We start from the raw sequence: 27,334 nt of genomic DNA on the forward strand, positions 1-27,334 counted from the left end.
AACAAGAAAGGCGGCTAGAGAGAGTGATGGGGTGTGTGGGGGGGGGGGACAAGAAATTACAGAGATAAAAGGGAAAGAAAGGAGAACAAAGAGAGGTACATCCTAAAATGTACCATAAGGGGTTTTAATACTGTACGAGTGGAAAGGACCCTGGGAGCGCTAGATGTCTGTGGGTTAGGGGCGCAAATTACTCGTCTTGGGTACTGACAACCCACGCTCTAAAATTTTTACTATTAGGGGCCCCCACAACTTGGGGAAATTTTTATCAAGGGGTCACTAGAAAGGTTGAGAACCACTGCCCTAGGGCAAGATGCATGGTGCCGTTCATTGCTATGGTGTTGGCGCCTAGTCTGCCTGCACCACTGCAATGCATGATGCCGTTCTAGGGCAGGCAGCGTGCAGGCCTGCCCCCAACATTCAGGAGAGGATAGAAGTCCATTTCCTGCCCTCTGTCATGCTGCTTGAGGTAAAAGGTAGGCCTCCGATGTGAAGAAAGGACTGTGTGATTGGGGGGCCTCTAAATTTAAAGGGGGACTTAATTTCATCCCGCAAGTGACGGTTTTGTATCCCATAATACTTATACTGGCTTTTTTCAATTATATAAGTTCTCAAAGCATCCATTCCCCTCTCATCATGTCACATCCAGTGACATTACATTTGGGGCATGGCTCAGTCTATTCCACCACTATATCTTGGGTGTAACAAATATTTAGGATTCCAGTAAGGTTGCCATGATGTAAATTGCTGTCTATTACAAGATCATTGTACATGGTTATACAGTGGCTTGCGAAAGTATTCGGCCCCCTTGAACTTTTCAACCTTTTGCCACATTTCAGGCTTCAAACATAAAGATATAAAATTTAAATTTTTTGTGAAGAATCACCAACAAGTGGGACACAATTGTGAAGTGGAAAGAAATCTATTGGATATTTTAAACTTTTTTAGCAATTAAAAAACTGAAAAGTGGTGCGTGCAAAATTATTCGGCCCCTTTACTTTCAGTGCAGCAAACTCACTCCAGAAGTTCAGCGAGGATCTCTGAATGATCCAATGTTGTCCTAAATGACTGATGGTGATAATCAAGTCTCTGTATAAATGCACCTGCTCTGTGATAATCTCAGGGTTCTGTTGAAAGCTCAGAGAGCATCATGAAGACCAAGGAACACACCAGGCAGGTCCGTAATACTGTTGTGGAGAAGTTTAAAGCCGGATTTGGATACAAAAAGATTTCCCAAGCTTTAAACATCCCAAGGAGCACTGTGCAAGCGATCATTTTGAAATGGAAGGAGTATCAGACCACTGCAAATCTACCAAGACCTGGCTGTCCCTCTAAACTTTCAGCTCAGACAAGGAGAAGACTGATCAGAGATGCAGCCGAGAGGCCCATGATCACTCTGGATGAACTGCACAGAACTACAGCTGAGGTGGGAGAGTCTGTCCATAGGACAACAATCAGTCGTACACTGCACAAATCTGGTCTTTATGGAAGAGTGGCAAGAACAAAACCATTTCTCAAAGATATCCATAAAAAGTCTTGTCTAAAGTTTGCCACAAGCCACCTGGGAGACACACCAAACATGTGGAAGAAGGTGCTCTGGTCCGATGAAACCAAAATCGAACTTTTTGGCCACAATGCAAAACGATATGTTTGGCGTAAAAGCAACACAGCTCATCACACTCAACACACCATCCCCACTGTCAAACATGGTGGTGGCAGCATCATGGTTTGGGCCTGCTTTTCTTCAGCAGGGACAGGGAAGATGGTTAAAATTGAGGGGAAGATGGATGCAGCCAAATACAGGACCATTCTGGATGAAAACCTGTTGGAGTCTGCAAAGGACCTGAAACTGGGACGGAGATTTATCTTCCAACAAGACAATGATCCCAAACATACAGCAAAATCTACAAAGGAATGGTTCACAAATAAACGTATCCAGGTGTTAGAATGGCCAAGTCAAAGTCCAGACCTGAATCCAATCGAGAATCTGTGGAAAGAGCTGAAAACTGCTGTTCACAAACGCTCTCCATCCAACCTGACTGAGCTCGAGCTGTTTTGGAAGGAAGAATGGGCAAGAATTTCAGTCTCTCGATGTGCAAAACTGATAGAGACATACCCCAAGCGACTTGCAGCTGTAATCGCAGCAAAAGGTGGCTCTACAAAGTGTTAACGCAAGGGGGCCGAATAATTTTGCACGCCCCACTTTTCATTTTTTTATTAGTTAAAAAAGTTTCAAAAATCCAAAAGATTTCGTTCCACTTCACAATTGTGTCCCACTTGTTGGTGATTCTTCACAAAAAATAAAAATGTTATATCTTTATGTTTGAAGCCTGAAATGTGGCAAAAGGTTGAAAAGTTCAAGGGGGCCGAATACTTTCGCAAGCCACTGTATTATAATTCAGAGTCAAATTAATGTTGATGCCATTCTTTTTCCCTTTTTAGATAGAGACAAAGCTTTCATCCCCTGGAGGATGTGTTATCTTACTGGGATACACTTCCAATCTGATCAGCTCTGGTGTGCGAGAGATCATCCGGTATTTGGCAGAACACAGCATGGTGAGAAATTAAAGTATACCTCTAGATTTTTTTTAAATGTTTTAGTGTGCTTTGGAAAGGTGAACTTAAGTGGACCTAGCATCGGATATTTTTTTTCAGGATATAGAGGAACTGGCAGAAATGGGCTGAGGGCAAACAACTGGTCATCAAAATTGCCTGTGGTCTCCCTACAGCTGATTCTTTCCCATTACTGCCTTATTTACAAATTTACCATGTTGTAGTTTGATGACCGGGGAAGAGAAAAGGGAAGAAATTTTGGCTTCAGATATATTTTAAACAAGGCCCTTCCAAATGAGACTAAAATCATCATAGCTCCTCTATGATGAAAACATCTGGGCTTTGGAAAGTGCCTACACAGCCTTCTAATCCATACTGGAGGCGCTGGCAGAGAGAGCTGACAACAGCGCTGGAAATTCAGGAGCAGTGGTGTCAGCCCTCTGCTGGGAATGACCTAAAGTGTGAAATACAAACAGGATCAACAAGTAAACAGTGCAGATGGTAAATGTAGCTTTGGGGAAGCATGGAAAATTGCACATCTAATAACTGCACATAATGAATTTTGCATGGAGTTGCACTTTAATCTGTTTTTTGTATTTCCTCTGTGCAGGTTGATATTATTGTAACAACAGCAGGTGGTATAGAGGAGGACTTGATAAAATGTCTTGCACCTACATATTTGGGAGACTTCAGCCTAAAGGGGGCAGATTTAAGGCCAAAGGGCATCAACAGGTACATTGACATTGTTTTGTTTTTAATGGGGTCAGTGACTTTGCCATCCCTCACTCCAGTGATCCTTTTTCATCTGCTTCTTCATTCACCTGCTGCCCATTAAACTTTCTTTATACATCTGTTATCACTTGATGCATCTGCTAACCCTTTCTCTGCGCCTTTTTTTTTTTTTTTTTTTTTTTTTTGCCCTGATGCCTCACTACAAGACTTTTTTTTTTTTTTTTTTCTTTATTTCTCTTTTCTGCAGGATTGGTAATCTTCTTGTTCCAAATAATAATTACTGTCTGTTTGAGGACTGGGTCACCCCAATACTGGACCAGATGGTGCTAGAACAAGACACCGAGGTGAGGGAATATGTGAGAACTACGTAATACATTTTTATTTGTGTGCTATACACAAACCGCAATGATTTTCATTTCTCCCACTGCAGGGGACTAAGTGGACACCATCAAAGATGATTGCTCGTCTAGGAAAAGAAATTAATCACCCAGACTCTGTATATTACTGGGCGTATAAGGTAAGTACTCATGATCACACATACAGAAGGACCTATATGACATGGAGTCTGTCCTTGCCATCACAGGGTGACACAGAAAGGAGGACCTGTATGACATGGCATCAATCCCTTCCCTCACACAGTGACAGAAGAGGAGCTATGAGGCCTGTCCCTCCCATCACAGGGTGACGTAGGAGGAGCTATGAGACACAGGTTCTGGCAGTCATTGTTTTTCCTCTCTCTCTCTTTGACAGAACAATATCCCTGTGTACAGTCCGGCACTGACAGATGGCTCTTTGGGTGATATGCTTTATTTCCACTCATACAAGAATGCTGGCTTAAAGCTGGACATTATAGAAGGTACACACATAGTCTTCTTTTAATAGACTAGAATATTTATTCATAAATGTATGCTATAGTTTCTTTGCATTATCTGCTCCATTGAGAAACATAATTATTCTAAGACAGCACCAGGAGTTTCAGTGTTGTATGTGTGTGTGTGTATGTATGTATGTATGTTATGTATGTATATATTCTCTATACACACACGCTTGTATATATTTTACATTAAACAAAACTAATTATTACATTTACACTTTTTTTTTTTTGCTGGCAAAGAGTCTCATAATACATGTTTATGGGAACGGCTGTTATGGTCCTCTGTAGAAACGCCAACCCTTTCCACAGATCTGGATCTTTCAGTTGCTATCTCCAATGTCTTATCCTTGTTCTGATCTATGTTTGTAACATTGCATGCATACTAATATACTCTGTATTTTCTGTTGCCATTCTGCGGGTTCCCCTTTTGATCTTGTGATTGTTCATTGTGATTCCTGTGAAAAACGCGCAAAAAGAGAGAAAACGGAAAATTGAATACTCGCCTTTCTGTAATTTTTCTTTCCTGGTGCCTACCCATGGCAACATACCAATGGTTGGTTGCTCCGCCCCTGACCAACCCACAGGACCACTTAACTCTATATAAAAAAAATTAAGGAGACCCGCACCAAAGCTGCCCAAGAGGAGGCCATTCCCCACGTTGAGTGTGCATTGACTGCATGTGGGACTGGAAGACCGCTAGCCCGATTGTAACCTTTTGGATTAGTCTCAAGATCCAGCTAGCCAAGGTCATTTTGGATGCTGACATTCCTTTTTTTGCGCCCTTTGGACTAATGAATAGATTTTGCTCTTTGCGGAACTGCTGTGTCAGCTCCAAATAGTGCCTCAAGGACCTAGCTACATCCAATTCGTGCAGCTTTAAAGGGGTTGGATCCTCTCCGAAGGCTGGAAGAACCCATTCTTGGTTGAGATGGTAGACTGAAGGCACCTTGGGAATGAACTCGTGAATGGGCTACAAAACCACCCTGTCTGGGGGCGAAAAAAGGTAATGTAGGGTTCTTGCGTTCCTAGCGCTTGGATCTCCGACGCTCTGCGACCTGATGTGATGGTGATCAGGAAGACAGCTTTCAAGGTAATATCTACCAAAGTGCATTCTTCCGTGGGTGCAAAAGGTGGGTTTGTTAGGGCATTAAGTACAACGGTTAAGTCCCATTTTGGGTATAGCGATTTCCTGGGAGGTCGCAATCTTAGGACTCCCTTTAAAGAAGCGCTCTACAAGAGGGTTCAATGCCCACTGTGTGTCCGTTAGAGCTGACACCTGGACTTTTAGTGTGTTCAGGCCCAAACCTAAGTCCATTCCAATCTGTAAAAATAGTAGCACATTCTGGACTCTGGGTTCCAGAGAATTGAAATGGTTGACCTCTGCCAGTTCCGTTAACTTTCTCCATACTCTGTAGTAGGTGGAGTTAGTGGATGATTTCCTTGCCTGTAATAATGTTTGGATAACACTATGCGAACATCCTAATTTGCCCAACCTCTCCCGCTCAACTTCCAGGCCCTTAAGTCTAGGATCTCCGGATTTGGGTGAAAGAAATCATACTGAAACAGGAGGTTGTCAACGCATGGAAAGGGTAGTGGTTTGCACAGGGCCAGCTTGACTAGGAGGGTGAACCACGGTCTCTTTGGCCAGTATGGACTGACCGCCAGAATCATGGCCCTTTCTGCTGTTAGGCGTTGGAGAAATCTCAGGGGTCAGAGGAAATGCATATCCCCTCTGAAAGTCCCATGGCTGGACTAGGGCATCTATCTTTGCTGACTTTGGAGATGGGAATCTTGTGAAAAGCAGAGGCATCTTTGCGTTGAGTGGGGAGGCAAAAAGGTCTATCTGGGGAGTGCCCCATTGCTGGCATATCCAGTGGAAGACCAGAAGGTTCATAGACCATTCGTTGTTGCTGAATGATCTTGAAAGATGATCGGCCAATTGATTTTCAGGGCCTGGAATATAGGAGGCCCGTAGATTGACTAAATTCTTCTTGGCCCATGTTAGAATGGGGGCTACTTCGCTGGCTAGGGATCTGCTGTGTGCCGTCAGGCCACTCCCGGCCTGTTGTCCATCTGAAGCAGTATGGACTTGCCTGTGTGAAAAATGGCCAGATGCAATATTGCCATCCATGCTGCCCTTAGCTCTAAGATTTTTGATACTACTTCTTCCAAATCGAATTGCCATCTCCTTTTGTACTAACTGGTTTTTGTAGTGTGACCACACACACACACACACACACACACACACACACACACACACACACACACACACACACACACACACACACACACACCCAACCGACTTGCGTCTGACGTAAGAATGGTCCACAAGATGGGTCCAAGGGAGCAGGGAACCAGAAGGTTGGATGGTCTCGTCCACCACCAGAGGCTGGACTTCATTGTAAGAGTGATCAGTATCCTCCTGCCCCAGGTGATTCTTCCTCCACTGTACAAGGAAACCCAAATGGAATCCTTGTAAATGCCACCTGGCCCATTTTACTATTGGTATGCATGATGAAAAGGATCCTAGGAGACTCGCACAGTCTGATGCTGACATGGAACAGCTTGCCAATGCCCTCTTCACTTTCCCTATCAATATAGGGATCTTTTCTGATGGGAACGAAACTGCTTTCTCTGGGTTTTGAATAATGTTCCCAGATATGTCATTTTCTGCGTAGATGTGAGCTGACTTTGAGTAATTGATCAGCCACCTGAACTTTATCAATGTGTCCAGGACCATTCGTACATGCATTACCAGGATCTCTTTGTGCTGGGATAGAATCAGAATATTTCCAAAAAATGCAGAACCCGTATCCCTTTCTCCCGGAGGGGAGCTAAGATTGCCACTAGTATCTTGGTGCCGTTGAGATTCCAAAGGCAAGGCATTGAAACTGGAGATGCAAGTTGCCTATTTTGAACCGAAGAAACGGCTGGAACTGAAACTGGATAGGTATGTGAAGATATGTGTCTTGGAGGTCTATAGAGACCATCCAATTTCCTGGTTGTACCGATTAATATTACTGTGTTTAGGGACTCCATCTTGAAGTGCTCCACACGAATGTACCTGTTCAGCCTTTTCAGGTCCAGCACGGGCCTCCAGCCCCTCGACTTCTGGGGAATAGAACCCGGAGTGATTTTCTGAATCTGGAACTAGTACTACTGCCTGTTGGTAAAGAAGAATTTGAATATATTGAAGGGCCTCCTTCTCCCTGGAGGTCGGGATTTTGGTGGGCTGGAAGGAAAAGGGTGGAGGGCGGCTTCTGAACTTCCAGAAATGTCCTTGAAGGACCGTGGAGACTGCCCACTGATCCATTCAACTTTCCACCCAAACCTGGGCAAACGACCTGAGTCGAGCTCCTACTGGGCCAGTTTAAGTGGATAGGGAGTCAAAAAGACTTCTGGCTCTCAACCGTGGATGTTGAGGCCTTAGGTTTTCCCATTTTCAGAAAAGTGGCCTGTGAGCCTTTCCAGCCTCTTCTGTACTTCCTACCTGAACGGTATGCCCTGGAATCCTTTGCTCTCTGTTGGACAACTGGGTGTGCTGCAAATCTCTTCCTCCTACCCCCCCCCCCCCCCCCCCCCGAAACTCTGTTAATTGCTGTATCCATTTTATCGCCAAACAGAGATTTCCGAACATTTGGAATGCGACACCAAGATTGTTTCGACGTTGGGTCTGCCGACCATGGTTTTAGCCATAACGCTTTTCTGGCTGTGACTGAGTATAGCATAGCCCTGGAGGAACATTTTAGGACATCAATGGCCGCTTCTGCTATGAAATCTGAGGCCAACTTCAATTCATCCAGTGCCTTGATGATTTCATCTGAGCCTATGCCTTGTCTGAGGGCTGTCTCAATATTATCTGACCACACTCCGGTAGCCCTAGAAATCAAGGTCAGAGCCACCGCTGGTTTGCATGCTCCTCCTGCTGCTTGATAGGTTTTCTTCAAATCGGAGTCCATACTTTGGTCAAGGACATCCCTGAAGGAAACTGCGTCTTCTAATGGTAGCGTCGTGTTTCTGGCTAACCTCACGATTGATGCGTCCACAGCTGGCACGGAGTTGAAAAGCTGAGCATCTGCCTCCGCCAGTGGCTATAGCTTAAGAATGCGATTTGTAGGGGATGGGCCTCTTGTCCACCTTCCGCCACTCATCCGTAACCACCTCCTTGATCTCCTCCATTAAGGGGAAGGCTAATAATTTCTTCTTTAGGTGAGGAAAATATCAGTTTTTAGATGGAGGCTCCGGATCAGCTTCCCATTGAATTGCGTCCTTAACTGAGACAATAAATGGTTTGACTAGAGCGAAGTCAAATGCTGAAGCTTCCTTTTTTTTTTTTTTTTTTTTTTTTTTTTTTTTCTTCTACTGCTTCTGTCTCGTCTTCAGAATTGGCTTCTGGTTCAGGTTGATGAGTGGGTATATCTACTACTCTTTCGCCTGTGGGTGGGGTTACTTGGTCTTGGGATAAGGCTAACTCCTGGATTGAATCCTTATTCAGATTCTTAATTGATTCCATGGAGTCCTGCTTGTCTTTCCCTGTCTCCTGTGGCTTCTAGGAGGCACTGACCACATACCAATTTTTTGGGGAGGGCTTGTTTTCCACACACCCAACATGCCTTATTTCCTGGATGTGCAGGCCTGCGCTGGGAATCGTGCCTACTTGAGATATGCTGGGGTGACCTCTGACCACTGCGGGAGGCATGAGTAGAGGATGACTGTGACTGACCAGAGAGCTTCTATGCCTGACCCCCCCCTTCCTATCTGGAGAATTTCTGCGGGATGATCCGTGGTGTAGGCTACAGTCAAACAGAAACAAAGGTGTTTTAACCTGCCTGAGATGCTCTTTTGAAAAAGGAACTTACCTGACTATTGCAGCCCTTACCTAGTGGTATGTTAAAGATCTTTTTGATGCGGCACCAGGCTACTAGGGGCAGCTGGGAATAAGGAAAAAATTAAGACAACTTTAATGTAGAAAGTGAGTGTGTGTGTGTGTGTGAGTGTGTGTGTGTGTGTGTGAGTGTGTGTGTGAGTGTGTGTGTGTGAGTGTGTGTGAGTGTGTGTGAGTGTGTGTGTGAGTGTGTGTGTGAGTGTGTGTGTGAGTGTGTGTGTGTGTGTGTGTGTGTGTGTGTGTTTGTTTTTTGTGTTTTTTTTTTTTTTTTTTTTTTTGTATGTAGTCCTGTGGGTCGGTCGGGGGATGGAGCAACCAACCATTGGTATGCTTCTATGGAGGCACCAGAAAAAAGCTGATATAGGTATCCCTCTATTTTATTTTTTTTCCCCATCCAGATATCCGCAGGCTGAATTCCTCTGTGGTCTTTGCCAAGAAGACAGGAATGCTTATTTTGGGAGGAGGATTAGTTAAACACCACATTTGCAATGCCAATCTCATGGTAAGAAGGTGGAGACCTCAAGTCACTGTGATCTCTCTGCCAGCAGCAGTGTGTGTGTGTGTGTGTGTGTGTGTGTATGTATGTATGTATGTATGTATGTATGTATATATATATGTGTGTGTGTGTGTGTGTGTGTGTGTGTGTGTGTGTATACATACATACATACCTCTTAAAGAACCCGTTGCCCTCCATTTCTTGGCATGCTGGGTGTTGTCTGTACCCCTGTGTGTTATGTACGGAGGTAGAGGATACCCGGTGCTATGTCTTCGGTGCCAGCTCTTCTATGAGCTGGTTCTATCCTCAATCACTGGGACAAGTGACATCTATGCATGAAACACTTTCTGTAGGCAGCAAAAGACAATCCCTGATCTTTCAAGAAGTTCCTCAGCTTTTGCTGCCTCTGGTTTAGGGCGACAGGACCTTGAATAGCAATTCATGCAGCTTCTCTGTTTTGAGAAGCCTGGCAGTGCAATGTAAAATAAAGTTACCCTCACTACTTCTAGCAGCGCTGAGAGCAGGAAGTGAGGCAGACATTTTAAAGTGATTTGTAAAGGGAAACTTTAAAAATAAATAACAAATCTGTCATACTTACCTGCTCTGTGCAGTGGTTTTGCACACTGCCGTCCCGATCCTCCTTTTCTCCGGTCCCCTGCTGGCGGTCTGGGCCCCTCCCCTGAGTTCTAGTAATTTCTCTACACCCTAGTATAGTTCTACTTTTAACACCACCTCCAAGGTGTACAAACATGTTAAATGCTATTTAGAAAAAAAAAAAAAAAATCTACCTTCCCTACCCTCCCTCCTTCACTCCTCCATCATAAACTTATAATGATGAACAAGCCTTGTACAAATCCTTTTTGCCACCCTTGCTCTTTTGCTGCAGCGGAACGGTGCAGATTATGCCGTGTTCATCAACACAGCTCAGGAATTTGATGGTTCGGACGCTGGTGCCAGACCCGATGAGGCAGTATCGTGGGGGAAGATTCGTATGGATGCCAACCCCGTCAAGGTTTGTGAATTTCTGTATTCCATCATAAAACCAAATTCCTGAAACTGGCACCACTCTGACCAAATAATTCTTCTTTACAGGTCTATGCAGATGCTACCCTGGTATTTCCTCTGTTGGTGGCCCAGACGTTTGCCCAGAGACACACAGATTTCACAAACAAGCAGAAAGACCAGGATCCATAAGATGGAGAAATGTACATCTCTAAGAATCTCTCCTGCTCATAAAGCATGCTGGTTTTCTGGGTGCTGCTACCTTTTACCCAGGTTTTACCTTTTAGTTTTTTTTTTTTAACCTGTTATCCTCAGTAGCAGCAGGGTTTCCAGGGCTTCTGCAGCATGCATGTAAATATATAAATTTTTATGTATCCATGTAGAAAATATGTATGTAAATAGATATGTATATATGCAGTTCTACAGTCAAGCAACTGAAACTTTAATTCCCAGCAAGCTCAGTGCCTGGGAATGCTTGGACTACTAGTCCATTAGTGGAAGTGTTGTTAAAATGGGAAAACTAGTTACAACTGTCATTACACCAAGTCAAGCAAAGTTTACGGCCACTAATTCAGCTCTTTAAAAATGTATAGGAAACCTGTACTGGGATAATATAGAGAAGCCTTTCTCAACCTTGAAGGGTCCATCAATTTTTATGGCTTAGGGAACCCCAACTTAAATTGATTATATTTACAGCTCATGGTTCATTAGCAGTAAGAAATCGATATACTAAAAATAATACAAAATGTGGAATACCTAACACCCAAGGTAAATTTAACATCTCCCTGCTCTAAAAATACAAAAGTATTTAAATAATTGTCAAAGGAAATCAGGGCAGACACCCTTATTTCGATAAGCAGTGTAGTGTGCCCATACATTGGTGGTCAATGTTCTGTACGGTTACTGCAACTTATCTAAGATCCAAAAGAAATTAAAAAAATAGTGCCATGCAGTTGGTTCTGCCAAGTGACATTGGCCCTAGCACTATGCAGGCACCATCATTTGGGAGGTCAATCCACCAGTGCACACAAAACCCTGGTTGAAAATGGCTGATCTAGATTCTATTGCTGACCTTATCATAAGAATACTAGTTTCCCTGTTGTCTCTGGCTTCAGTAAATTGTGTCTAAAACCAGCAAGAAGCTAGTAAAGTCCTAACACCGAGATTTACATGTGTCCTGATCTGGAAATATAGTAGAATTGGGCCAGCGCGACAACTAGCATTCTCAGAGGGAGGGGTCTGCAGTGATATGCTCCCTATTTTCTCAGTATTGGTTTTCTTTAAGGGTACCTACTGCTTGACATTTGAGGCAGCTTACCCACTCTGATGTTAAAGGCTGAGCGGTGTCATCATTTGGTTGGTATTTTAACAGTATGACAACAGCTGTTAAAGCTCTTGTTCCTCTGCGCAGCCAATAGAAATTTTCTGCAGAATACATGCAGTTTTCTCTTGACTGGTGGGCCCTCAAGAAGGGTCATCTTTGCTGGTGCTATTAGGTTAAGTAGGTGGTGTTTCCTCCTGTGCATGCGGGTTATATTTGATTTTGTGTTACAGTGAACCTGCACTGTGTCCATGCATATACTTGCCTTTTCTTCACTCCCACACTGGTAGCAAAAAAATACCCAGTTTTCTGGGTATAGTGGATAATGTGACTAATTTCCCTTCCTCTTATGCTACAGTGCTGCTACTTGGACCAGTGCTGTCCCATGGGGCAGGAAGATGGATCTCGGCCTCTTGTTAAGCTCTGACTGGAATCAATTTGGAGCTTACATAGAGCTGCTTCTTTGACTTGCTCCTGGTAGCAAACTTGGTGGTGGTGATCCAATGTATGGGTGCTCAACCTGTGGCCCTCCAGCTGTTGCAGCACTGCAAGGCTGGAAGATAGAAGCATGACGGGACTTGTAGTTCCGCAACAGCTGGAGGGCCACAGGTTGAGCAACCATGATCTAATGGAATGTACATTTTAGATTGTACAGGGATCTGCTTTACACCTTGCATGGGCAAAGTATAAGTTTACATTAGGGTCACTTCTCCCTTGTTGCAACATTTTACATAAAATAAATATAGCTAGAAAGATGATATCTTTAACCACTTACAGCCTGGAAGATTTTCCCCCTTACTGACCAGGCCACTTTTTTTGCGATACGGCACTGCGTCCCTTTCAACTGACAATTGCAACGTTGTGCCCAAACAAAATTCTGCGGTGGTTATTTTTTGCACTATAAACAAAAAAAGCGACAATTTTTTACTTTTTGCTATAACAAATATCCTCCCAAAAAAATGTAAAAAAAATTACATTTCTTCATCAGTTTAGACCAATCTGTATTCATATTTTTGTAGAAAAAAAAAAATTTGCAATAAGCTTGTATAGATTGGTTTTGCACGAAAGTTATATCATCTACAAAATTTGGGGATATATTTATGGCATTTTTATTTTATTTTTTCACTAGTAATGGGGTGATCACCGATTTTTAGCGGGATTGCGGTGGACAGATTTTTGGGACATTGACATTTATACACCGATTAGAGCTAAAAAAATAGCCACTGATTACTGTATAAATGTCTCTAGTAACCTATCGCAATAAAAACATGAGGCTGCTAAAAGGACAAGTGCCAGGGCTGTCATTTATCTTTGCTACTTAATAAATGGGAACCCAGGAGACCTTTTTAAAGTCCTACCCTTTGTATACAAAAATATAAATGCACCCAAAATATAAGTGTGTGGTGGGTTTTTTTTTTTTTTTTTTTTTCCTCCTTCATATGATCCTGGAAGGTTTTTTGCAAATGCAATCTGCTAATCTTTGGTGCAATGCTCTGGCTCCTACAGACTAATGTTGCAGCCTTTGGTTACAGTCCTGGAGGACTTTTCAATAAACAAGTGTTGTGACATCACGGCACTTGTGCTCCATTGAGAACTACAGTCCCTCTCCTTTGATGGCAAAGAATACCCGCAGTTTTTTTTCATACCCCCATATTCCTGCTAATGATACAGCTATGTTGGAGGAGCTTAACACCCTAAATATGGGTGGAACATGCTCACAAAAGGTGAACTAAGGCTTTAAAGTCAAAGCAAAAAATGTCACCAGCACACTACGGATCTCCAGAGTGAGTCCAAAGCTTTAAACAGCAATACATCGTTACAGTAGATAGCAATGTTGTTTCGGGGCCACGCAGGACCCCTTCATCGGGTATGTGACATCTGAAACGTTGCTATCTGCTGTAACTATGGCTGAATAAAGCTTTGGACCCACTGTGGAGATCAGTGGTGTGCTGGTGACATTTTTTTGCTTTGACACTGTTCTAGCTGTTCGCTACAGCGCCCACTTTGATGCACAGCAATTTCTACAGGAATGTTTGGGTTAAACCTGTTCTAAGGCTTTAAAGGATATTTTCCCGCAGCTGAAGACTCTCCCCAGTGATGGTGGGCGGGCACCCGCTGTCACTGTTTGAAAATAACGTGGCCATGCGTGGGGTCTGCCTGCCCAGCCATGTCATTAATTTAAAGTCCTCTGTTAATGGGGAAACTATAAGCCTGACAGGCTTTGCAGCTGTCGGCTTGTAGTTTCAATGAACTACCACGGCGCTGTTGAGTGCTCTGGTAGTTCATTCATTATTCCTTTCAGTGTGTGTGTATACCTGGCCACATGAGCAGACAGATGCACTGACAAGTCTGCACATGGCACTTGCTGATCGTGGGTGCAATGCTTTCCAGGCTCCAAGTAAAAAAATTAAATGCACCTTTTTCTTTTTTTCCTGCAAAAGATGTGCATTTATTTAATTTTAAAAGGGTGAACTTATCCTTAAGGATAGAGATATCTACATGCTTTTTATTCCTTGTTTTTTTGTTACTATGTTTGGTATTAAAAAAAAAACATTTACTTCCTTTTGAATCTGGTTTTATATGAAACATTATTAAATATAATTTATTAAATTTACCACTTACAGTGGTTGGTGTCCATTTTAAGGCTCCAGATTTTCACCAGGCAGACTATTATTATTATTATAGGCTATTCATAAACTAATGGTATTGGCAAAAAAGAATACAAGCAGTTCAGGGCTTTATTAGAATATCATGTGTACATTCTGAAATTTAGTATTTGCAAATATATATAATTAGTAGCATTTAAAGAAAAGGGAGCAGTGGGCAGTTCCCATATTGTTTTGACAGATTCCCTTTTTTACATGGCTACTTTGTATACACCTGGATGTTAGTGGTGGTGTACAACCTACAGTCTGCTGATCCCCATGTCCCTGTATTAGATCAGAATGGCAGAGTTGTCATAGTTGAGCTGATCTGCTTCAGTCATGGATGCTGTAATTTAATTTTATCTAAGTTTTAATGTTTTGACAAATATGAAAATAAAATTGTTTCTGAAAACCAAGTATTTGCTTCTGTTTTTATTACAAAAAAATAAAATATAAGTTGTGTATATATACAGATTTTTTTTTTTTTTCTTTTATTGGTCAGCTGCATGAGTCCTCTTCAGGAGGTGCCTCTCTCCATACCTGGACTTCCCCCTCACTGGCGGTTAGTAGATAAGGTTCTTTGGGGTGGTACGAGAGAGACTGGACAACAACTTTACTAACTGGGAGTTTGTAAACGAGGGAGCCCTGCAAAATGGAAGAAGAGAAGCAGTATTACTTGTCATTGCTGCCTTTTTGTAATGTGGTATTAACTAATTAGCCATATCTGAGACTTCTACATGTAAAAATCAATTTTTTTTTGCTAGAAAATTACATAGAAATTACATAGAACCCCCAAATATAAATAAAAATATATATAAAATCAGAGGCCCTATAGAATAAAATGATAGGTGTTGCATTTTTTTTTCTTGCACGGTATTTGTGCAGCGGTTTTTCAAATGCAATTTTTTTTTTTTTTTGGGAAAAAAAAAAAATACACTTGGGTATTGTGTGCAATAAAACTAATTTGTTTTGTAAAATATATAATCTATGCCAAGTAAATAGATATAACATGTTCGACAATTCCCTTTTACACCCGCCTGCATCCGATCCAGTCCGACAAATGGATGGGGGTCCGTTCCCCATTAGTCTAGCAGATCAGATGGGATGACAGTCAGAGGGAAACAGACAAGGCAGTCTGTTTCCATCCAACCACCCCATAGAGAACAGCAGGCTGTATTTACTCTGCCTCATTGGAGCAGACACTGACCTGTCATCCACCTTCCCAGCAGGGATCAGCGGAGAGATCCCTCACTGAGCAGTTAGATCTGTTTGACTGAGTCCGGCCCGTGTGAAAGGGGCCTTAAAGAGGATTTCTTACTTTTGGAGATATCTTCCCTCACTTCCTATTGTAGCTTAAGACAGGGAGTAAAGGAAAAACTCTCCTGATGGGAAAAAGAGAACCTCCCTCAGGAGCTTTAACCATTCCATACTCCATCAAAAACAAACAAAAAAAAGTTTGAGTTTTTTTCATTGAACTTTAAAGCCCAGGTTCACACTGCTGCGGTTATGAAATCGTGCTTAAGTTCAGCTGAACCTGCATGATTTCTTTCCGTCATGTCAGTCCGGCAGTTTCCTGCACAGATTTCTATTGAAATCGCCAAAAGTATTACAGAAACTACTTTTGAGAATCGTGTGGCGCTGTAAAGTCAGCGTTGCACTGATTCTGATGGTTCCATTGTGGGCAATAATTGCTGGATTTGGCATGCGCTTTGACATGTCAAATCGCATCAATGTGAACCGGGGCTTAGACCCCATTGAAAGCTGTATGTTGCAGTGTCATTTGACTGGTACCCCAACGCATTAATACAGCAGCATGCCACAACACTACTTTAGCCCCTTTATGCCGATGTAACACATATGCGGCCTCACAGAACTTTTTTTTTTCCGTGGGGCCACATTTACGCATATCTCCCGGTGAGACCAAGAGCTTTTGTTTTGTTTTTTAAATTGTGTTGGTGTGTTTTTTTTTTTTTTTTTTTGGTAGGGCAGAAAAAAAAAAACCACAGCAAAATGCGCAATATTTCTTCTGGGCTGTACTAGGGTACAAATATTTGGTATTGTTGCAATCGTCAGGAGCGGGAGACTTTATTTTGGATTATTTTTTGGTGGTAGGTTATGGTAGTAACAAGAAATATATACAGCTAAATTTTAAAGTTGGGTTTTTTTTTTTTTTTTTTTATCAAAGGAAATCAGGAGATATCCATTTACTACCATATGAAAGCCCAATTTGTCCTGAAAACAACGTGGTATAATCCAGCTGGATGCACAAAGTAGTTGTAATGATATGTATGGTTTTACTAACAGTTTTTAAAAATTGTGCTTGGGCTTTTGCATTTGTTTTACCCTTAAGTGTGAAGGGGGTTAAGAAAAAAAGTCATGCTATCTCCACAGCAGCCTGCGCTCTAGATTCAGCCACCCGAAGATGTCAGAGTTCTGGGGATGCTGCATCAATGGATTCAAGACAATTATAGTTCCACTTTAGAGGAAACCCATACTAGGAAAAACATGGACGCTGCCATTGCTAAGCCGCATCTTAAATCAAGAACTAAACCCCTTCATTAAAATTTTTTTAAAAACAGTTACATGCAAGGTATGTTGTTGTAAATAACTTAGTTTTGCTCTCAACTGAACTATCAAGCCATCAAATGACTGGTGTCATAACTGATCATGTTTAGCAACTAGGGATCAAACGGAAACAAAGATGGCAGCTTCCTTGGCTGTAAGGATAGGAGGGTTTAGTTCCGCTTTTAAATGCTTTGACACTTTTCAAGTCAACTGACCTGGAACAAGCATAAAAAAAAAAAATCTTCATTTAAGAACTCTAATTCCTCATACACACGGTCGGACTTTGTTCGGACATTCCGACAACAAAATCCTAGGATTTTTTCTGACGGATGTTGGCTCAAACTTGTCTTGCATACACACGGTCACACAAAGTTGTCGGAAAATCCGATCGTTCTAAACGCGGTGACGTAAAACACGTACGTTGAGACTATAAACGGGGCAGTGGCCAATAGCTTTCATCTCTTTATTTATTCTGAGCATGCGTGGCACTTTGTCAGTCGGATTTGTGTACACACGATCGGAATTTCCGACAACGGATTTTGTTGTCGGAAAATTTTATATCCTGCTCTCAAACTTTGTGTGATGGAAAATGTCCGATGGAGCCTACACACAGTCGGAATTTCTGACAACACCCTCCGATCGGACATTTTCCATCGGAAAATCCAACCGTGTGTACGGGGCATTAATGTGCATACTTTTTGCAGGTAAGTGACTCAAAGTAACCAAGACTTTGTCAGCATAGCAGCCATGGAACTAGCATTCTCAGAAGTAGAGTTTGACTAATATCAGATGCTTTCCGGTAAGTCAACCTGATTTGTATGACGTGGATAAAAGACAAGGGTCAATGTTGCCCATAGTAACCAGAAAGATCTCAGGTTTTTTTTTCCCGATGAATATTAGAAGCATGACTGAATTGGTCATTATGGGCAGCACACTGACACTAATAACCCTGTTTGATTCACTTATCTTATTAGATTAGAACTAATCTGTCTAATGCCTTTCAGTAGCCAATTTACTGCTCGTACCATTCAGAAAAGAAGACCTCTTGATAACCAAACCAGCTACTATGAAAACTTACAAACTTCTTGTGTCACTTTAATTCTGGCACATTGCCTAGAAGATTCATCCAATTGGAGAGTTTCTAAAAGCAAACATTTTTAAAATAAAATAATAAAACTTGTTATACTCACGTGCAATGGTATTGGCTCCTCCTCTTCTGTGTTTGCTCCCATGGCAAGCCGCTTGACGTGCAGGCTCACTCTTGAGCCGGGATGTGTGCATCCATACACAGCGCAGCTCCACCCCAACCACCGCTCTCTGTTTACAGGATTTGACTGGCAGGAGCTAACTTAGTTTGACAGCAGGGGGAGCCAATGGCGCCGCTGCTTTGTTTAAGCCAATCGGAGAGTCCCAGACGGCCAAGGCACTCGTGAATATCACTGGATAGAGAGGGGGCTCAGGTAAGTATTAGGGGGGCTGCTGCACACAGAAGGCTTTTTATCTTAATGTATAGAATGCATTAAGATAAAAAAACCTGCCTTTACAACCCCTTTAAAGCGGTTGTATACCCGCACATGTAAAAAAAAAAAAAAAAAAAAAAACCACCCTGTAAGGCAAAGGCATAATGACCTAGTATGTACCGCATACTAGCTCATTATAAAATACTCACCTTGGAACGAGGTCCCCATATCGCAGCTCGGTCAACGCCGAGGGAGCTGACATTTTGCCCTTTGCAGTTTCTTCCGGGGCTGCGATGACGTCACTCCCGCGCATACGTCTTCTTCAGCTGGGCGTTCACAGTGCATGTGCTGCTGATGTCAGCGGCTGCATGCAAAGTGAATATCTCCTAAACCGTACAGGTTTAGTAGAGATTCATTTTCCCTACAGGTAAGCCTAATTATAGGCTTACCTGTAGGTAAAAATTTTAAAGAAGGGTATAAAACCACTTTAATGCAGGGAGCACATTAAAGTGATACTAAAGTCTTGTTTTGTTGTTTTTAACAAAAAAAAAAAAAAGTCATACTGACCCTGCTCTGTGCAGTGATTTTTGCAGAGCAGCCCGGATCCTCCTCTTCTTGGTTCCCTCTTTGGTGCTCCATTCCCCCCCCTCCTGTTGAGTGCCCCTACAGCAAGCAGATTGCTATGGGGGCACCCGTGCCGAGCCTCAGCTCCATGTGTCCAGTCAGACATGGAGCTGCAGCCCGACCCCCTTTCTCTCTTCACTGGTTCACTGACTTTGATTGACAGCAGTGAGAACCAATGGTGAGGAGAGTCCCGGACAGCCGAGTGTCATGCAACATTGCTGGATCTGGATGGAGGCTGCTACACACAAAAGGTTATTTATCTTAATGCATAGAATGCATTAAGATAAAAAAAAAAACCTTCCTTTACAACCAACCACTTTAAGGTTTTTAAAAAAAAAAGTTTTGGCTTTAGAACCACATTTATTTAGTGTAATTGGCAAATGCATAAAGAGAACCTGTCAGGATGGCAATATGGATGCTTCCATTTCTGACTTGTTTTTCAAAGCTGCAAATTTCTGAGCTGTCTTTCTAATCCATTGCTTGCCAAGTCCAGTAGTCATAAATTGCCATTTCATTGACTCTGGATCAAGGACTTGCTAGGTGGTGAAGCACGGATGCATATGACAACTCTAGGGCCCCTTTCACACGGGGTGGATCAGTCCGCCAGCACACCAGGAGATCGGATGACAGACCTGTCTCTGCTCACTGACCGGGAAGGGACCTGTCAGAGCGCCACTGATTCCTATGGGGAGATAGGACGCAAACGGACACAATGTCCGTTTTCATCAGCTCTCATCCGATTCGATAAGACGGATGGTAGACATCTCCGCTGACATCCGCCTGCCCATAGGAGTCAATGGATGGCCCGCTCGGATCCACCTGTAAAACAGACAGGCTGATTCGAGCGGGCTTATCGCGTGAAAGGGGCCTTAGATACCTCCTATAGGAAGGAAGTCAGACTAATGCAGGGAACATATGTGAGGTTGCTTCCTATTGGGAATGTTGGATACAAAAAAGTATATATTCTTTTATAATGATGCAAAGCAAATCACCTCTACTAAGTCCCAGAAACAGACAGTCCCATCCTCAGAGCAGCTAACCACATGTGTGTCCTTCTCACTCAGGCAGCTGTCCAGCTTGTAGCTCTTGTTCTGGTGTCCTGTGTACCTGTTGGGGCAAAAAATAAATGTAAGGGTCCGCTCACACCACCACGTTGTAACTGTGCAAACATTTAACTGTACCTCACTAAAGTGTATTAAAACCCAAAAACAAAAATGTAACAGATTGTAGCTTACTAGTCCTTGGATGTGGTAGCTGCATTAGTTGCCTTTCCTCCCCTTTCTGCATAGCTGGTGAGCCTGTAAAAAACACACTTCCTATCCACACTAATTTCTTTAACGCATCTACAGAGGGAGCCATGGTTATCACACAGGCTGGACTTCTACCATGTCTGCCATTTCTCCCTTAAGGTCTGATTCACACCTATGCATTTTTAGTGTTTTTTTGCATTTTGCAGATTTGCACTACAGAATGTGTTCCATAGGAAACCATGTTAAATGGACTTTAGTGCAAATCTGCAAAATGCACTAAAAATGCATAGGTGTGAATCGGGCCTACATGGTGTATTGAAGGGGCTAGCAATTTAGACAAGAAAGATAAGGATGTTTGTGACTCCTTTTCAGCTTACAGGAAATGACAAGGTCACAGCATTTCTGCTCAACCGGTATTTTCTGTATTTGCTGAGAATGTGCTTAGCCTGAAAAATTAAAAACGTATGCAGTCTAAACAACGGTATAATGCATTCAAATACATTTTTGTTTTTAGGCTTGGATACGCTTTAAATACACATCCACGGTCTTGTGTACCTCCTATAGCCATGGCTCTTATGTTACAATCGTCCAAGTGCATTATGCCACCTCATATCTTTGGGCACGCGAGTTCTGGGAACACATGACCTCACAAGGTATGGTACTGGAGTGTGGTGGCCATTACCAAATACACTGCTTCCAAAATTAACATAGGAATGCCTAAAGAAGGCTGGTGGTACCTAATTTCTACACAAATTAGAAAGTTGTTTCTGCATACCTTAGTTATTTAAAAACACAATTTGCAATGACAAGTTTCCTTTAGGAAAAAAGTATTTTATTGTGGATTATCATTGGGTTAAATGCTTCATTTATTCATCTAGGTGTGTAGCTTGTAGCTCTTTACTGCACAATGATCTAGTCTCTCTCAACCTTTTACCCAAGGGAACCCCTGCTAAGATTAGTCCACTAAGGATCATTATAAAAATAATATAATAAAAGATTGGCCACGCTAAAAAAATAAAAATAAATATATAATAATAATGATGAGAAAAAACAAAAAACAAATAATGGTCAGTCTCTGGAGGAGCCGCTTGGTATAAAGGGTTCTCTGGTCTGCCTTCACTCTGAACAGCTCTGTCCTCTGACACACCTAGTTAGACAGTGGGATGCTGCAAACACCCATCTTATGTAAAGAAAGCTGTCCAAGTTCCTCTTGCTTTACACCATGCTCACAACCCCGTCTACCAATAGGAAAATGAAGAAGCACCTGTACACTGGGGGGGATTTTGTCTCCACGCCTAGTTCAAGTCCCAAACAAAGTCCCTTGTTCCAGACAATGTTCCCCTCTGGGAATGGCAGTAGGCTCTAATGGCACTAAAAGAGCCATTTGAGCCTACAGCCTCCAAAGACTGACCATTATTCTGTATGAGAGAGCTCTTCCACCTAAAAGGAAGATATGAACCAAGGACCTTTACCCTGAGGGATACCTTGTTACACTGCTCTTGTGGCTCTTATAATTTAGAGTCCACTCTGGTAAGCAGCCACTTTGTTTATATGGTGGAGGAGCACTGTGGTGATTCACTTGTATGAACCTCATCCACGTTCACTACGCAAATTGGATGTATATCTGAGCAGGGAAATTTATGTTATTTTTTTTACCCTTCTGAACTTTCACCAATGGATTCATTTTTGGACAGAGATTACTTGGGCGTTTTATGATTTTATTTGCTGTGTATATACCCTTTTTTTTCTCATTATTTTTCTTTTTTTATAGCGTCGCAAATTTTTTTATTATGTTCGATTTATGCAATCTTACCCAATTATTTTGTGCTAGCAGCTTTTCATAAATCTACCAGCGCGATAACATTCGGATTATTTTGTCATTAGAAAAACTTCCCTTGGCTTGGTGGTCAGTAGAAAGAATATCCACCTTACAGTGGTGGTTAGAATGCTACCCTTACAGACAGCTTTACAAATCACTGGTATCATGCTACTGGCTCTGGATCTATGAAGGCACTATCAGATGTGACGACAATCAGCCACAACTCCAGGAACCTCAGAAATCTCTGGAAGAACACTGGTTGAGAATGGCTAAATCTAGACTATTGTTCAAGTTTGTAACCCAAAGCAAATCCCAGAGCAACCAATCAGAATTTACTGATCTGCAAAAAAAATATCTATTGGCTACTATAGTTTACAAAGCTTTGCACATCTTCATTGCTTCTGCACTACCTTACTGTACAAGGTCAGAAGTTGACATATTTTATGATATGGAAGTGGCACCATTGGATTGGGCCTTGATTGGAGTCATCGCTCTTTACCACCACAGAGTGTTCCACTTACTCTCCTAATAGTTCTCCTGAGTCCTTATCGAGGAGGCGGAGTGTGGAGTCTAGGGATGAAGCCAATAGACACTGTGAATCTTGGCTGAAACTCACACATGTAATGGGACCTGCAAGAAAGAATGATATAGAAAAATACAGGAAACCAAACTGGTAACCTTGAGCTAAAATACTGACAATCACATTGAACCATATAATGACACCTAGTTCTATACATCAACAATAATTACCCTGTAATAATTATATTACTATGGACATACAGTATACATTGATAAGGATCACACGCACTGTATAATGATACCGAGTATATATACATCAATAATGATCATACCGCACCGTATAATGATACCGAGTATATATACGCCGACAATGATCACACCACACAATGATAGAGAGTATATATACACCGACAATGATCACACTGCACCATATAATGATACCGAGTATATATACACCGACAATGATCACACCACACAATGATAGAGAGTATATATACACCGACAATGATCACACCACACAATGATAGAGAGTATATATACACCGACAATGATCACACTGCACCATATAATGATAGAGAGTATATATACACCGACAATGATCACACTGCACCATATAATGATACCGAGTATATATACACCGACAATGATCACACCACACAATGATAGAGAGTATATATACACCGACAATGATCACACTGCACCATATAATGATAGAGAGTATATATACACCGACAATGATCACACTGCACTGTATAATGATACCGAGTATATATACACCGATAATGATCACACTGCACCGTATAATGATACCGAGTATATATACACCGACAATAATCACATTGCACTGTATAATGATACCAAGTATAGATACACCGACAATGATCACACTGCACTGTATAATGATCCCGAGTATATATACACACCGATAATGATCACACCGCACTCAATGATACTGAGTATTTATAAACTAATAATGATCATATTGCACTGTATATACAGAAGTGAGGATTAGTCAGAAATATAATAAGTTTATTTAAAAATGTTTCAAAGTTGGTTTGCAAAAACAATATATGATGCATCAGACTGCTCCCTGTATAAAAGAGATGGGATTGTTAGCCCGTATTGATAGGGACTTACTGCCAACATAATCGGCGCACATCTCTCCTTTACGAAGGTCATACCGACGCAAGTGTCCATCTACAGACCTGAAGAAGACAAAAAGAGAAAAGTCTTTGGATGTCCTGGCTGTGAAGCACAGTGGGAGTACCCATTACTGGAGTCTGTATGCAAGATGACAAAGATACAACTGGTACATATTTACAATATTTATGTGATCTGCAGGGTGAGACAGACAATATAGACACAAATAGCAATGTGAAGGCTACCCATCCCACCACAGAGTGACACAGATAGAAGGAGCTTTGTGACACAAGGTCCATCCCTTCTGCCACAGAGTGAGACAGACACGGGAAGCTATGTGACATGGGGTATGTACCTCCTATTACAGGGTGACAGCAAAAAAAAAAAAACACCCACCCAGCAAGAATCTCATGATCAGATATTTTGATACTGGATATTCCATCTTTAGCTTCATCCAGTATCTGAATAGCCTCTGGTTTACGAGAGCGACAATCCCAGCATCTAATAGAAGAGTCTATAGAGCCTGAAAGGACAATGGTAAAAGTCAGGCAAGCATTGTTCAGGATGGGAAAACTGACGTAAGAAACACAGTACAACAATGTACTACAACTTGGAACAGCTGGAAAGGGGACAGTAAGCATCACTCATCAGTAGGTAGTGTTCACAATTACCTGATATGATCACTGTAGATTCCTCATTGAATTGCACACAGTTTACCTTCTACAAAAGAACATGAAAGTGTCAGGGCAGACAGCATCAGGTACAACAAAATATATAACACTGAAGAGCACTAATGATCACCCAGAGGCAGTCACTGTGTAAGCAGAAGGTACAGCCACTAGATGGCAGTCTGGGATGGTGCGATTTTCCTTCGGCACTCCCTAGATCAGGGATATGCAATTAGCGGACCTCCAGCTGTTGCAAAACTACAAGTCCCATCATGCCTCTGCCTCTGGGTGTCATGCTTGTGGCTGTCATAGTCTTGCTATGCCTCATGGGACTTGTAGTTCTGCAACAGCTGGAGGTCCACTAATTGCATATCCCTGCCCTAGATGAAGCACATGCTGGAAATCTAGCGGGAACATGGGACAATACAGAGGAATATATGTGAAAAGTGCATTTGATATTAGAGTCACTGTCAGGTTTTTGTCCTCAGAAAGATTCATGATTGGCCACAGTCCCTGGGACCCTGCAGCCCTTAAATTTAGGTGCAATGTAGCAACTTTCCTGCAAACTGGAGTTGAGGCAGGTCCCCACTGCACCCCACATGGGGCAACGTCAATGACAAAGCAACAGGAATCCACGCTGCTCCAATGAACAAGTTTGTTATCTGCAGAGCACAACTCCTCAGGAGGTGTCAGACTACATTCAAAACTCTTGCCTGTTGCATCTTTAGCGAGGGTTCCAAAGGACGCCTTACTTGGGGGATGAATGGTATTAAGAATAGAAAGGGTCAAAACTGCATAGCATCGCAACTTCTCCTCATACAAAACTCATTAGGTAGCCAGAAAAGTCCCATTACTATTACATGACACAAAAATATAGTGGCTTTGTGGTTTGCACTTCTCACTTGCACTGGGGGTCCCTGTTTTGAATCCTGTTCAGGACACTATCTGCTTGGAGTGTGCATGTTCTCCCTGTGTTTGAGTGGGTTTCCTCCAGGTACTCCAGGTTCCTCCCACACTCCAAAGACATATTGGCATGACAATTGGCTCCTGTCCAAACTGGCCCTAGTATATGTATGTATGTGAGGTAGGGACCTAGATCGTTAGCTCCCTGGGGGCAGGGACTGATGTGAACGCACAGTATGTAAAGCGCTGTATAAATTGTTGGCGCTGTATAAATACCTGTAATAATTAAATACTGTATATAATATTATACAATGCTCACCCCTGCATGTCCACGAAACTTCCTGACCACGAGACCCTGTGCCACATCCCAGAGGATCACGGTTTTGTCTGAACTGCACGAGCACAGCTGACTATTGTCACATGACCTGTAGAAGAAACCCAGGGCAGTTTAAACCAAATACAAAACACAGTCATCGCACAGTACAGCGGTGTGACAAATGGCCCTGAATAGAGAAAGTGTCATTATATCTTTAGTCCAGGGGTACGCAATTAAAAATCACCGAGCTTCAGTCAGTAAAATATTCTTCATCAGAGGACCTAACCGCTAGTTTGTGCGATGACGCAGATCCTTCACATCACGGCGCCCCTCTTCTCTTAGGCTAGGCTCACATTTCTGTGGCTGGAGAACGTGTGCAAAATTGAACGTGTTCCCGACCTGCAAAAAAGTTCTTAAAAAGAAACCCCAATACATTGCCACCTATGACACATTTTTACATGCACTAGATTGCATGGTGCTAAATCACCATATGCCTTGGTGCAGTGCAATTTAAATAAAAAATAAAAAAAGGAAGGTTCAGGACTTCTTTCTCTGCGTTTTTTTGTGGGTAAGGTTACCCTACCGGCAACGCGCATGCACAAATGTGCATGCTTAGATCTGAACTGAGCCCTGTATCACAGTCCTTTTCTTTACATCACAGTTCCCTCCCCTTTCCCCTTTATATCAAAATCCCCTCTTCACACTACTGTCCTCAGCGCCCCCCCCCTCCACTACTGTTCTCAGCCCCCCTCACATTACTCTTCTCAGCCCCCCTCACATTACTCTTCTCAGCCCCCCCCCCTCACATTACTCTTCTCAGCCCCCCCCTTCACATTACTCTTCTCAGCCCCCCCCTTCACATTACTCTTCTCAGCCCCCCCCCTCACATTACTCTTCTCAGCCCCCCCCCTCACATTACTCTTCTCAGCCCCCCCCCCTTCACATTACTCTTCTCAGCCCCCCCTTCACATTACTCTTCTCAGCCCCCCCCCCTTCACATTACTCTTCTCAACCCCCCCCCCTTCACATTACTCTTCTCAGCCCCCCCCTCACATTACTCTTCTCAGCCCCCCCCTCACATTACTCTTCTCAGCCCCCCCACATTACTCTTCTCCTCAGCCCCCCCCCCTTCACATTACTCTTCTCAGCCCCCCCTTCACATTACTCTTCTCAGCCCCCCCCCTCACCATTACCCTTCTCAGCCCCCCCTTCACATTACTCTTCTCAGCCCCCCCCTTCACATTACTCTTCTCAGCCCCCCCCCTTCACATTACTCTTCTCAGCCCCCCCCCTTCACATTACTCTTCTCAGCCCCCCCCCCTTCACATTACTCTTCTCAGCCCCCCCCCCCTTCACATTACTCTTCTCAGCCCCCCCTCACATTACTCTTCTCAGCCCCCCCCTCACATTACTCTTCTCCTCAGCCCCCCCCCCACATTACTCTTCTCCTCAGCCCCCCCCACATTACTCTTCTCCTCAGCCCCCCCCACATTACTCTTCTCCTCAGCCCCCCCCCACATTACTCTTCTCCTCAGCCCCCCCCCACATTACTCTTCTCCTCAGCC

General features: G+C 42.8%; 2 protein-coding genes and 1 non-coding gene across 6 annotated transcripts in view; 2 read left to right on the forward strand and 1 right to left on the reverse strand.

Moving 5' to 3' along the window:
• The window catches only part of DHPS (deoxyhypusine synthase), a 36,258-nt gene extending 21,337 nt beyond the window's left edge, over positions 1–14,921 (forward strand). For all 3 annotated transcript variants that reach the window (XM_073622724.1, XM_073622726.1, XM_073622725.1), the window contains 8 exons: positions 2,440–2,553; positions 3,161–3,282; positions 3,530–3,626; positions 3,713–3,799; positions 4,033–4,138; positions 9,440–9,543; positions 10,424–10,549; positions 10,630–14,921. In XM_073622724.1, coding sequence (XP_073478825.1) covers positions 2,440–2,553; positions 3,161–3,282; positions 3,530–3,626; positions 3,713–3,799; positions 4,033–4,138; positions 9,440–9,543; positions 10,424–10,549; positions 10,630–10,731 — 858 coding nt within the window. In that variant the 3' untranslated portion in view covers positions 10,732–14,921. The remainder of the gene's footprint in view (positions 1–2,439; positions 2,554–3,160; positions 3,283–3,529; positions 3,627–3,712; positions 3,800–4,032; positions 4,139–9,439; positions 9,544–10,423; positions 10,550–10,629) is intronic.
• WDR83 (WD repeat domain 83) overlaps positions 4,486–27,334 on the reverse strand; it is a 35,758-nt gene continuing 12,909 nt past the window's right edge. The window contains exons 4-10 of one of the 2 annotated variants that reach the window (XM_073622728.1): positions 25,773–25,878; positions 24,554–24,602; positions 24,279–24,405; positions 23,880–23,947; positions 22,745–22,853; positions 20,147–20,261; positions 4,486–4,611 (exon numbers count right to left, since the gene is read on the reverse strand). In XM_073622728.1, the coding sequence (XP_073478829.1) occupies positions 4,600–4,611; positions 20,147–20,261; positions 22,745–22,853; positions 23,880–23,947; positions 24,279–24,405; positions 24,554–24,602; positions 25,773–25,878 (586 nt within the window). In that variant the 3' untranslated portion in view covers positions 4,486–4,599. Of the gene's footprint in view, positions 4,612–14,580; positions 15,151–20,146; positions 20,262–22,744; positions 22,854–23,879; positions 23,948–24,278; positions 24,406–24,553; positions 24,603–25,772; positions 25,879–27,334 lie in introns of those variants that run through there. The other variant, XM_073622727.1, reaches the window with a different exon arrangement.
• Positions 9,729–9,861, forward strand: LOC141135764 (small nucleolar RNA SNORA57). Its single transcript, XR_012243618.1, has one exon. It is a non-coding gene; the product is annotated as a small nucleolar RNA SNORA57 (small nucleolar RNA).

This window comes from Aquarana catesbeiana, linkage group LG03 (genome assembly GCF_042186555.1).
Source record: "Aquarana catesbeiana isolate 2022-GZ linkage group LG03, ASM4218655v1, whole genome shotgun sequence".
NCBI classification, from domain to species: domain Eukaryota; kingdom Metazoa; phylum Chordata; class Amphibia; order Anura; family Ranidae; genus Aquarana; species Aquarana catesbeiana.